The 12,195-nt window shown below is 49.1% G+C and overlaps 1 protein-coding gene and 1 long non-coding RNA gene across 4 annotated transcripts in view; one reads left to right on the forward strand and one right to left on the reverse strand.

The window, feature by feature from the left end:
- The first annotated feature begins 304 nt into the window (after window positions 1-304).
- Gm41182 lies at window positions 305-11,520 on the forward strand. 2 transcript variants are annotated; one of them, XR_001781297.2, is made up of 2 exons: window positions 305-451; window positions 11,123-11,520. It is a non-coding gene; the product is annotated as a predicted gene, 41182 (long non-coding RNA). The 2 variants fall into 2 exon arrangements; XR_874728.3 differs by lacking the exon at window positions 305-451 and adding an exon at window positions 6,365-8,745.
- The window catches only part of Scara3 (scavenger receptor class A, member 3), a 34,585-nt gene continuing 25,911 nt past the window's right edge, over window positions 3,522-12,195 (reverse strand). The window contains exons 6-7 of one of the 2 annotated variants that reach the window (XM_017315980.2): window positions 5,245-5,316; window positions 3,522-5,172 (exon numbers count right to left, since the gene is read on the reverse strand). In XM_017315980.2, the coding sequence (XP_017171469.1) occupies window positions 4,865-5,172; window positions 5,245-5,316 (380 nt within the window). In that variant the 3' untranslated portion in view covers window positions 3,522-4,864. Of the gene's footprint in view, window positions 5,317-12,195 lie in introns of both variants that reach the window. The other variant, NM_172604.3, reaches the window with a different exon arrangement.

The raw sequence follows: 12,195 nt of genomic DNA on the forward strand, positions 1-12,195 counted from the left end.
TAATTGTACCATGGTAGGTGGGCCCCATCAGCAGACATTGTATAAGCCCCCTGAGCATCCTCTGATGCACTAGGCACAGCTCTTGCACTTGGAAGTTTGAAAGAAAACAAAAGGAATAGACAGGTGAAGGCTAGCAAACCAAATGGCCTGTGCTTCTGCAGCCAAGCAGCCCCCAAGAAGGTCTCTCCATCACCCACAGGGGTAAGGCTTTCGGGAAAAGCCAGCCCTTGGCAGCCCAGCCCTGGTGGAAAGTTCGGTGTGGTCAGATCATGTTTTTCAGCTCTTGCTTGACTCTCCAGAGGTTCTGTTTTGACAGGTGTACCCAGGATTGGTGTAGTATTGCCAGCTCAGCCCTGGCCTGGGGAATGGAGCTGGGGGAGGGGCAGGAGCTTTGCCCAGCCCCATCCTGTTCTGCAGGAAGGAGGAGGGGTTGCCAGCAGGACCTGAGAAGGTGAGTCTGTAGTTTTCAGAGGTACTGAGAGACATGGTTCAGGCATGCCGCCTCTAGGAAGCCCCACATTCTCCTTGGGGAACCCAGGAATAATTTCAGGGCTTTGTACACTTTGGAATTAAAGGCACACCAACACCGAAGTCCATGCTTCGACTCTAGGAGCTGAAATCTCACAGGCTATCATCTGACTATAAAGGTTCAAACTTTATTATCTCGGCTCTAGTGAGATCCAGTGAAGCAACTGAGCAGAATGGGGGGAGGGGAAGTAGGGTGGGGGAGGGGAAGGAAGACAGCTTGATAAAGTCAGATAAATGTGAGAGTCCAGGCCCAGGGCAGTCAAGACCACCCACTCTCTGTTTTCTGAAGAAGAACTTGAAGGCCCAAGAGGCCTGTTCTGGGCCTACAGTCCCACTAGGAGGAAAGGTCCAGCAGGGCTGGAGCAGGACCTGTCCCAGCTCTCGGTCCACTGACGAACCCTGTCAGGTAGCCCACCCTCCTCTCAGACAAGTAGCAGCCATCTCACCAGATCTCATGAGTAACCCCCCTTAGATCAGGCTGTATGGTTCTGACTGCCCACTCCTAAGCCCCAGTCAGCTCCTTAGAATTCCAATAGAATTGAAGAAAATAGTTCAGATCCTCTAAAGGACTGTGTGACAACATGGGACAGAGGGACGAAAGAAATAGCTAGAGGACCAGCCTCTCACAATGCAGGAAAGCGTGCTGGCTGCCTGCTCTGAGTGTTCATTGGCAGAGTGGCAAGCATCCATGAAGCGTATGAAGCTTAGATTCTGTGTGATGATCCCCACCTGGGTGAGGGCTGGCGTCGTTGGAGGAATAACTGCTGGGTACCCTGATTGATTGACAGATAGACAGCTTCTGGGTACCCTGATTGATTGACTGACAGTTGCTGTCATCATCACCTCAGTGTAGCTATCAGGAAATCACTAAGCCTAACTGAAGCCATAGGGTTGGGCTTAAGACTGGATAAGCTTAAGTCCTTAGCTCCCATGTGAGGATGCAGGACAATGGTGGCCATGTGCAAACCAGGAAGAGCTGCCACCTTGGTTTTAACCTTCCCAGCCTCTTGAACTGTGAGAAAACACATTTCTGTTATTGGAACCATGCAATCCGAGATGTTTTCTAGTGGCAGTTGAGGAGACCAAATACCCTGGGTAACTGGCCAGAAGATCTCCCCAGCAATCTCGTGGGAGGAAATGAGAGAGTGGTTAAACAGCATGCCCAAGTCTGTCTCAGCATGGGGAGCAGACGTGAGCTTCTCAGATAAAGTCATGCAACACTGTCCTGTTATTCCAGTACCTGCTGGAGTTGGCTGCTAGCTTGCCTATAGTTCATCTCACTCTGCAGATTCTGTTGTCACTCAGCCCTGGTCCCTCCCTCCACCTATCTGCTGGTACAGCTCTCTGGGTCAGGTAAACCCTTGACTCAAGGGGTCAGCAATGGGGCTTTCACCTAGATCCTAGGAATTACAGCTGAAGGGCAAGGCCCATGGGTGGCCAATCTTAGTCCTGTTCTGTTGGGCCTCATGAAACCAGATGTTGGTCAGGGAAAGGAGACAGGTTTAGAGATAAAAGTAGCCACTGAGAGACGGAGAGATGAGAGAGCAGTCAGATATCTGAGGGAGGAGGGAATGTTTTATGTCTTATCCCAGTAATCATAGGATTAGATATCCTTCTGGTTCCATAGCCCCTAGCTTACCCACAGTCCCCTTCCAGGAGGGGACCCTGTGAATGCATGTATGGGCTCAGTGGTTTCTGACTTTTATCTGTGCCCTTAAATCAAGTGGTTCTTCAAGCCACATAGTCAGGGGCTGGTTTATAACAGCTGAGTCCTCTTAGGACCTTTTTGTATCTTTGCTCTTATGGTTTAGATCGAGTTGGTTTTTATTTATTTATTTATTTATTTATTTATTTATTTATTTATTTATTGTTTTATGTCTTGTCTCTCATTTTATCCCCTAAGCCCATCCCTTGGAATTGGCCCCAGATCTGGCTTTGCTAGACTTTTACTTTGAGACGCTGGCTGATATTCTCTCTTGGACTCTCCTTTATCCAGGGCCTGGCCTAATTCTTCCCCTACCAGTAGTGTGGCAACCAGTAGTTCAAGTTCTCAGGAGGTTTGCTTGTAATCGAGAAGCATGAGGAGACTCCACTGACATGTCTTTCCTGTTGTCCTTGAGCTACTTACGTGGGTGTCACCCTTCTGAACGTGCCCTGACTTATCACTGAGACTAGCCCTCTCCACTCGGAGTTCTTATTACTGAGACTTACCACCCCCTGGCTCCCCTAGACTTCTTCCTTCTTTCCCTGTTTAGCTTTATGCAAGGCTATAGCCATGTCTGCCTTTGCTAGGAAACGTGACCACATTGGACTCTAGGCTTTGCTCACTCTCGTGGCCCATAAGCAGTGACATCAGTGACCCACATATGTCAGGTGCCGTGGGAAGGATATTTCTCAGTGCCACATGGATGGGCAAGGCTCATAGGTGGGAGTCTCAGGTCAGTTCTTCCACGTTTTGACTCCTACTGAGCACCCCTGATCCAAACATACCCCACCCACATCAAACCAGTAGCAGGCTTTGTACCAGGTCATGCTTGACTTAGCAAATGAACCCACTCTCCCGTAAAACCCCTAGTAGAGCAGGCCCTGACTGATTTCCAGGGAACCAAGTTGACCTCTGTTCTTTCTCACTTGGAGCAAGACTAGCCTGGTCTTTTCCTCCTTTCTGTTCTGTTTCTTTGACTTAAAGAGCACAAGTAGAATCAGGAAGCATCCCTCTAGGGTCTGGGCCTGTTCTATTTTCCACTTTCATTTTAGCCAATAGCTACAGGGTCCAGCTGTGGCTTTTCCAGCTTGGCCTTGCCATTAGGGTAATTCCTCAGACTTTTCTTTGGGCTTCACTGCCAACCACTAGGAACTCCAAGAAGACCTCTCAATTCTCAGATTCTGCAATAGAACCCTTGACAGGGATACATCTCTGAAGGTCAATATGAAATGGCTCCCTGAAGAGGTCACATCCTCCGGTTGGATATAAACACTAGAAGACACATCCCTACTGGAAACAGCTCTTTACTGGGTCAGCGATATTGTGTTGCATGATATTTTCATATGTAGACAGGACAATTATACAGCAGGGGTAGATGGGTCGTGCAAGCCAGTTGCACACTGATATTGATGAAGAAGGTAGCACAGAGCCTTTGAACAGGAAGAAGAAGACAGGTCTCTGAGGCAGGGCAAGAGAGGACACAGCTCTAGCCTCTGCCCAGGAGTGTTTGAGTCTGCTGGAGTATGAAGGATCAGGGCAGCTCTACAAAATGAGTCAAGGAAATGCAGGCCTTTCCCAGCATCCCTTTCTGCCAGTGTATTCAAGAAGTTCATGAAAGACGAGAAGTAACATCTAAGGTTCCTTGTGCACGTTCAGCCTTTCGCATGCCTGGTCCAGCTTGCTGTTCATGTGGGAAAGAACTCCAGCCATCTTAGGTCATTGTGGGGTGAGGTCATTGTGCATCTGTCTCAGGTCAACCAAGAGGAGGAGGCAAGAGCTGCCGTGTTACCAGCTTCTTCCTCCTTGGCTATTACTGGGAGTAAGACAAGGCAGAGTAGGTTGAACAAGTGGTGGCTTTGGAGAGGGGAGTTTTCCCCTGATATGTCCTCCCACCTCCAGCCCTGTGGTCTTCCTGGGAGCTGGATAGAAGTCAAGCAGAGTGCTCTGGGACCTGTAGGTTCTTGACCTGCCGATGAAACTCTGCTTGGGTTTCTTCCAGGCCACTCTTGAGATGCAGAGGTAAGACTGAAAAGAGGAATTTTCTGGACATGTGAATAAAAACTCTCTGAACTTGTCAGGGTCAGTATCCATGCATAAGGCCTGGGAATGCCAGCCAGGCAGACTTCTCTTGCCCTGTGTGGATCAAGGCAGCTCCACATGATTCTACCGTGACTGTTATGTGTCGAGGGAGGGGGAAAGAGGGGAGGCTGCTATCCCTGGAGTTTCATTTATAATGCCCCAAAAGTTTCCCTGGATTTTTTTTTTCTTCAAGACTTGGCTCGCATGGGTGTTAAGTCATTGCAGAGACCAGAGTAGTTACCATCCAAGAGATCTAAGACATTCTTCCCCAGGTAGCTATCCCTTCCCCCACCAGCAGGCTCTCACAGCCTTTCCTTCTAACCAGCCATAGAAACCCAATAGACTCCCCTTTAGTCAGCAGAAAAAAGTAGGGGGAGGTGAGCTGTTTTCCTATGGTACAGTCATTATTGGGAAGCTTAAGGCTATGCAGTCAGCTCTAAGAGACACCCTCGTATTAGGATCAAAGAACAATGATTGTAGCAACCCTTCTGGCTGCTTTCTCTGACCCTCACCTCTCCAACCTGCATGGCAGCATCAGGCCAAAGACTTTTTTCAGTAGGGGCTCTGGTTCCCTGGTGGACCTGGAGGTCCAGGTAGTCCAGGGGGACCCTGGATGCCTGGTTCACCCTTAGGCCCTGTGGCCCCTCGCTGGCCTGGTGACCCTGTCTTTCCTGAAATTCCTGGCTTTCCCTGAGGCCCTGAAGGTCCTGGAGACCCTGGGGGCCCCTCTGGCCCTAGGGGCCCCACATCCCCCTTGGGGCCTGGCTGCCCCCTTGGTCCTCCAGTGCCAAAGCTGCCCTTTGAGCCTTTGAGGCCTGGAAAGCCTCTGGGGCCAGCTGGCCCTCTTTCTCCCACAGGTCCTGGCTCCCCAGGCTGCCCCTGAGGACCCTGAGGTCCTGGGGGTCCCAGATTGCCAGGATCCCCTTTAGGTCCTCTGCTACCAACAGGTCCTTTCACGCCTGTATCTCCTTTGAGTCCTCTTGGTCCTGGAGGGCCGGGGACACCTAGGATCAGATAGAAGAAGAGACGAGTCACTCTCAAGACTTTCTGTATGCAGAGTGGGCACAGGGGTAGCTGAGGTTTAGACAGACACTTGGCTTAGAGCTGCCACCTTTGGGCTACTAGGTGATTGCTTTACTATTGCCAAAGTGGGGGGTTAGACCAGCGTGTTCTATGCAACAGAATGAATCAATGTCTTGCACTGGGTCTGGTATACTGCTTGTTAACACTCCCATTTCTGACTCCAGGCACTCCTGCAGCTTCACACACACCCAGCAGGACTGAGGGCATGGTTCTGCTGGGGAAAGGCCACAGGAATCCCAGATGCTCCCATCGTGTCCCCAAGGCAGCCTGGCCTTCTAGATCTACTCCCTGTCCTACATCCTGTGACCTGTTGGTCCACTGGGATCAGGAGTGTGCAATCAGGGACACAGAGGATAAGGGGAAGAAAGTAAGGTGAGGTTTAACTCACAGAAGCATCCCAAAGAAAGGCTATCTCTCCGGAAATCCCACTCTGCCAATTCCAGCCTCATCTATGAGCCTTTGAGGGTGCTGTTTTTGAGCCTCTCTGTGTGGTGACACATAGAGAAATCAGTATGATGAAAGCCAGCAATATATGTGTATCCTATGGACTCTGGTAAACCACAGAGTCCCGGAGAGACAACAAGGACCATTTCTCACCATCTTAGCACTGGACACAGAGTCTGCCATGCAGTCAGGAAAGCTGAGAGTTTGTTAGGAGAGGCTGTTACTCATGCTCTTGAACTTTATTTTAGGCCTGATGATGATGGTGTGGAAGAGACATGACTTGCAGCATGGAGGCCTCACCAGGAGTTGAAAGATCTCCCTTCCTCCTATCTGTGTAAGGCTGAGAGTCATCACTTCTTAGATCAGTACCAACCCTGAGGGCACGTGGCAGACAGTGGCTGCCCCTCTGTCAGGGTGTGCAGAATGCTCACAGGTGACAGAGCATGATCTGAGATGAGGGCAAAGATTGTGGAGAAAAGAGCTCTCACCAGTGTGGAGGCAAGGCTTGGTGTGGACCTGTTTTTTTTTTTTTTCCTGTGGTCTCTGGGGGTGGGGTTGGGGAGGGGCAGTGAGCGTCAGGGCTGATGGGAACTGTGAGTCCCAGAGCCTGGCTCAGATCTCCACAAGAACTGAGCTGACACCTCAGACCCTTTTGCAGTGTCAAAAGGTTTTACGCTAAATCCCATTGCTAGGCTGGGGAGGAGTCTGGCTGGTAAAAATGCTTGCTGCTTGAAGGATCTGAGTTTGATCCCTAGAGTTTGTGTGAAAAAGCTGGGCATAATGGCACGTGCCTAGTCCCGGATAGTCCCGGGATGGTGGATCCCTTGGGTCTTTTTGGCACACGTGCACACGAGCAATTCTAAGGACTTCTCAAATGGAGACTAGAACTGAGCGGAATCTTTGAGGGAAGGGATGATGAGTGTTGAAACCTGAAAGCTCTCTAAGTTGCCAGACTCTTATTTACTCTGTGGCCCTGGGTCACCTTCATGCTTGCTAATGGGACCTGCTGCCCCACGTTGCTTACCCTCTGCTGTTCCCCGCATCTCCTTCTCAAAATGTTTCTATGTGGCAGTGGAACCAGGTCAGTGAATATCTATTATGACCCAAACTAGAAACCAGAGCCTGACCAGTCAGCCTCACCAGAGCCAATAAAAACCTTCCAGTCTGCTCCCGCCACTGCCTGCCATGGGACACAGCTCTGCCTCAGCTCACGTGGCATGCCAGCAGAGGTGGTTTAAGGCTGAGGACAGCTGGTGGGTCATAGTAGCAGCCTGGCATTAGAGAAACCAAGAGATGGGGGGCCTGCCCTTTGATTTCCAGAGAGTCCCTCATTGCAGTTACCAGCCCAGCACAGGCCCAAGCCGATGCCCACACTGGGTCTCCCTCCCTCAGCCTGGCAGGTCTCTCTGGGAACTGGCAAACTCACAGTGCCTGTCCTTATTCTGCTCCTGGCATCTGGACCAGCTAAGATTTGGAGAAGCAGAGGGCCATTCAACAGTGGAGAGGCCCTGTAAAGCCGTGTGGCTGATGGAGCCATGCTGAGCAATCCAAGCCTTACTAAATATCATCTGTAATACAGCTGAATTGATTTTAAACACGTCCCGCTTAAGGTGTTCTTAACTTAACATTGCAAAACTGAGTGTCAAAGAGCCGTGTGGCTCTACGGCCCCTTGTCCTGAACCCCACCCCATCCCTGTGACAAGGTGGGTACTTGCTTCATGCCTCTTTGCCTGTTCCTGCTTCTCTGGATTCTTCCTCCACCCGCCACAGGAATAGGGGATGTCCAAGAGTCTTCTCCAAGTCCCCTGGCTCTCTACTCTTTTTTACTTCAGGTGGGAGTGACTGCACGCCATGCCCTCTCTCAGAAATCTCATCATAACAAGGGTGCTCTGCCCTACCCCCAGGGCATCTGCTACACCCCACTTTCTCCTTGGGGCCCGGTTTCTCCAATACCACTGTCTTCTGGAAACAGTCTCTTCCTTAACCCAGAGGATTACAGCAGCCACTGTGAGGGTATCTAGGCTCTCCATGCCAGCAGCAAAGGAGAAAAGGCAGAGCCAAAAGTCTGCTGTGCCTGCTACACCACCAGTCATTCCCTGGGACTTTCCAGGACAGAGCTGAGTCTTCTTTTCCTAGGAAGAGAGTATGTGCCCATCATGCTTAGGGTATACATTTGAAGAGAAGTCTCAGCTCTGTCATACCCCCATTTGGTTGTCCCAAGCATGAGTATAAAAGGCCAGCACTGCTATTCCAGCCCTGAAGACCCAGATGAATCCCAGGCATCATCAGGAGGACAAATGATGGGCCTCTCTCCCAGGCTTCCTCCCACAGACACCACCTTTGCCCCCAGCACCCCCACAAATGGATTTCTGGTCTCTTTCATCCAGTTTGGAGCTGTCTGGGGAAGGGGTGGGGCTCTAGAACCCTTCTCTGAAGAGCACTGAGCGATCCATCAAGGGTAGGGAGAGCCAGGCATGATGGCTGTAAGCTGAGCACTTGAGAAGCAGACAGGAGGATTGGGAGTTCTGGGCCACATAGAGTCTGGGTAGCTAGATAACAAGACTCTGTCTCAAGAAACAGCTCTTGCCTAGCATGTGCAAGGTCCTGGATTCTATCCTTGGTACTTACATTTAAAAGGGGGGAAGGGGATGAAAGGTTCTTTTCTTAGATTCTCAGGTGATCCTAAGAATTGTGAGCTGGAGGAGCCCAGCCTATCCAGGAACAAAGTCAACAACCAGCAGTTAGCACAGTGGGATGACTCAAGGCTGACACCAAGGCTCCCACTAGGATGGGGTTTCAATGACCTGTCAATAAGACACTGGTGTGAGCAGAGTACAGAGCAGAGAAGAGGAAGGCTCAAAACTGCTCTGAGCAGCCAAGAAGCAAACACCAGCATGGTGATTGAGGTAAGGAGTTCCAGGGAGGCCGGTCATTATTTAGGATGCTACAGACTATAATTAGGCTCTTGGGCCCATTAGGAAGTAACCACAACTGACTGCATGTCTGAGGTAAGTAGAGTGGGTGGTGGTTCTGTGGTCCATACTGAGGATTAGGGAAGATGAAAGAAATGGGAGTGGCCAGAAAAATCTAGTATCTTAAGGCATGCTGCTACCCATCCATGGTATAGTGATGGTATAGAGGGGTCCATGGTGCCTCCCATAGTCCACTTACTAAGACAGAAGGAACTAGAAATACAAGAGATGTTCCTTGAGTGTCTAGCCCAGTGGAAGATGCCCTGTCTTGAACCCTGAGACCCAGGTTGGAATGCCAACTCTGGCATTAGTGTGTTCGGTAGCTGGACTTGATCTCTCCCACCTCTTTTTATCTATTCAATATCTTCATTGTTCTCAGCCAGGGAGTCTCAGTTGTAGCTATGATCACCCAAAGAACATTGGGAAAATGCTGGCGGACTTGTGTGTCTGTTGAGGATGGGCTGGTGTGAAACAGTTTACACTGCCAACCAAGGGTTAAGAGGACTGTCAGAGATGAGGCAGAGCATCTTCCCAGGAGCTCTGGAGTGATGCCAAGTTCTGAGATCCTAGGAGAAGTGGGTACCTGATGCCAGTTGCTTTTCCTCTCAAGGTACCATGGGGAGTAATTGTTCCATATAGAGAGGCTGGGAAATGGAAGAGTGCAGCCAGGGCACTGGAGACAACTCTAAGCAGCTTTACAAGGCTGGCCAAAAGACAAAAATGGGACTCACGGCTACTGGTGCCTCTTCACTGCCAACTGCATACAAAACCCCTGTGCCAAACAGAGCAGGACAGTCTGTCCTTTCTTTAAAAAATTGTCTATCAACCATCTATGTATCTATTTATTTATCATGTATGTATTCATCTACCTATCTATGTATCTATCTATGTATGTATCTATCTACATATCTATTTATCTATCATGTATGTTTGTATCTATGTATATACCTATCTATGTATCTATATATCTATCTATGCATCTATCATCTAACAATCTATTTATTTATTCCAGTGTATAGTGTAGTGCTTGCATTATATGTGTGAGCATGGGGTTGGAGGTCAGAGGACAACTGCTGGAGTCAGTTTCTCTTCCTTTCTTTCAGGTCCTAGCAGTTGAACTCCAGTTATCAGATCTGGCAGCAGCAGGCACCTTAGCCTGATGAGTCATCTTGCCAACCTTCCTGTTCCCTTCTTAGCATGTCAACTTCTGAATCCTTATAGGTCACAGCAGGATATAGCAGGTGGTACTTATGGAACAAGTCTGCATGGTTCCTCTGCACACTTGGCATCTTCCCTCTGTTCAAACTTTCATTTATTCATTCACTGAGCAAACACTTCAAGAGTGCCTTGCAGTGAACTGTTAAACATCTGTGAATAGGACAAGGAGTCTATGTCATCAATAACTTCACTTTGTAAGGATGCCTTCGGTTAACATAGCCTTCTTAGGTTGACATTATTGCTGGCACTGATCCTCACAACTACCTTTGTGGTATAGGCAGGGCGGGTATTAATGATCTTGTTTATGCCGGTCAGTTTTAATTGTCAATGAGATACAATCTAGAGTTGCCTCTAAAGAGAGTTTTAATAAGGAATTATCTAGATCAGGATGGTCTGGGGGCAGGTATATAGGGGATTGTTTTGATTGTTAATTGATGTAGGAAGATAGAGTCCCTTGTGGGCAGCACCATTCCCTAGCAGGGGTCCCTGAACAGTATTAGAGAGTAGAAACCTAGCTGAGAGTGGACAAGCAATTAAGCAAGTGGGCCTGCATGGATTCACTTCTCTCTGCTCTTGGCTGTTGGTGGGATGTGATGAGCTGCTTGAGTTCCAACCTCGACTTCCCCTCAGTGATGAGCTGTAATCTGGAATTGAAAGCTGAATAAGCCTTTTCCTTCTTAAGTTGCTTTTCATCACAGCAACAGAAATTAAAGTAGAACACGGTGGGTGACTCGACAGAGTTGAAAGTGACGAAGAGCCGCACCCATCCCTCAGATAACGAGTAGTGATTTCTTTGCTTCTAATTCTCAAAGGATAGTCCTAGCAGAGACACTGTCTAGCACAGACATTGTCTACCACAGACATAAGAATTATCCCAGAGACTAGGAAGAGATAAAGATTCTGAGAGAGGTATAACCAGCATGGATACACCACAGGATTTCGGTCTCGTAAATGGAGGCTTGGAATTGAATCTGGAAGGGGCCGGTCGGTCCTACCCTTTCATTTACAGATGACAGAGCACAGATGCAGAGATGAAACAATTCTGCCTGAAGTCCCAGAGCAAATTATAACCCAGTCTCCTTCCCTTCTGTAGGTACTGGGCAAGCCTCCTCACTGCCTGTGTTACTACCATCTCTCTCCCTGTGTCCTTCTGCCATCAGCTCTACACCAGCCAGGCAATCCTTCACTGCCACTCCAGTTTCAGAGCCTCAGCAAATGTCTGAGCGTAGGAGACAAGCTCCCTTTTAAGTGGGGTGTTCAATTTACCTGGAAAGTTTCTTCCAGATAAGAGAAGCTGTGCACGTGGTGACTTGAAGATCAGGAGGAGTGCTGGCCAACAGACATAACTTAAAAGTGTACCTCAGAGGCCACACACATGGCATCTTCTCACTGAAATGGTGCAGGAGACTTTCAGTCCCCACAGAAACAATCAGTGCCTGGCTTTGTTGTATAAACATAAAATCAAACAGCAATTAAACACTTTCTCCCCTACCCCACCTCACCAATCTATATCAAAGAGAAAATGTGCTCAGGAGCAGCAGAAACATGAAGATGTTGAACTGAGGGTCCCATGAACTCAAGCCGACGTCCCACCGTGCTGAAGATGAGGTTCTGTGTAAGAACTCTGTTATGATCAAGGCAGTGGCAAAATGTCGATGTCCAAGAATTCCTCCAGGTTCTGTCTCCTCCATCTCCATCCCTTGCCCAACAGTGAAACAGATTTTATGTAGAAATGCCTGTGGTGTCTGCAAGCTCCTGCTCTGAGCACCTCCTTTTACAGGGGACAGTGGACACATTTTGAAGAACTGAAGTAGGGCAGGAGGAGGGAAGGAAAGGAGAGAATGTGTGGATGCATGATGTGTGGGCGTATGTACATGTCATTGGCCAGAGGTCAGTGCCAGGTATTTTTCTCAGTGGATCTCCAGTATATGCTTTGGAAATAGGTTCTCTTACTGGACGAGGAGCTCACCACCTTTTAGGTAGACTGGCTGCCCAGTGAGCCAGGGGTCCTCTCGTTTCCACCTCCCCAGTGCTGGGATGACAGGTGTACACTAATGCACTTATATGAATACTAGGAATGGATTCCAGGCGCTTGTGTCTATGCAGCAAGCACTTTACCTACAAAACATTTCTCCAGCCCCCGGGATTTTCAGTCTCTAGTGTACA

The sequence above is a fragment of the Mus musculus genome, chromosome 14 (genome assembly GCF_000001635.26).
Source record: "Mus musculus strain C57BL/6J chromosome 14, GRCm38.p6 C57BL/6J".
Lineage (NCBI taxonomy): Eukaryota > Metazoa > Chordata > Mammalia > Rodentia > Muridae > Mus > Mus musculus.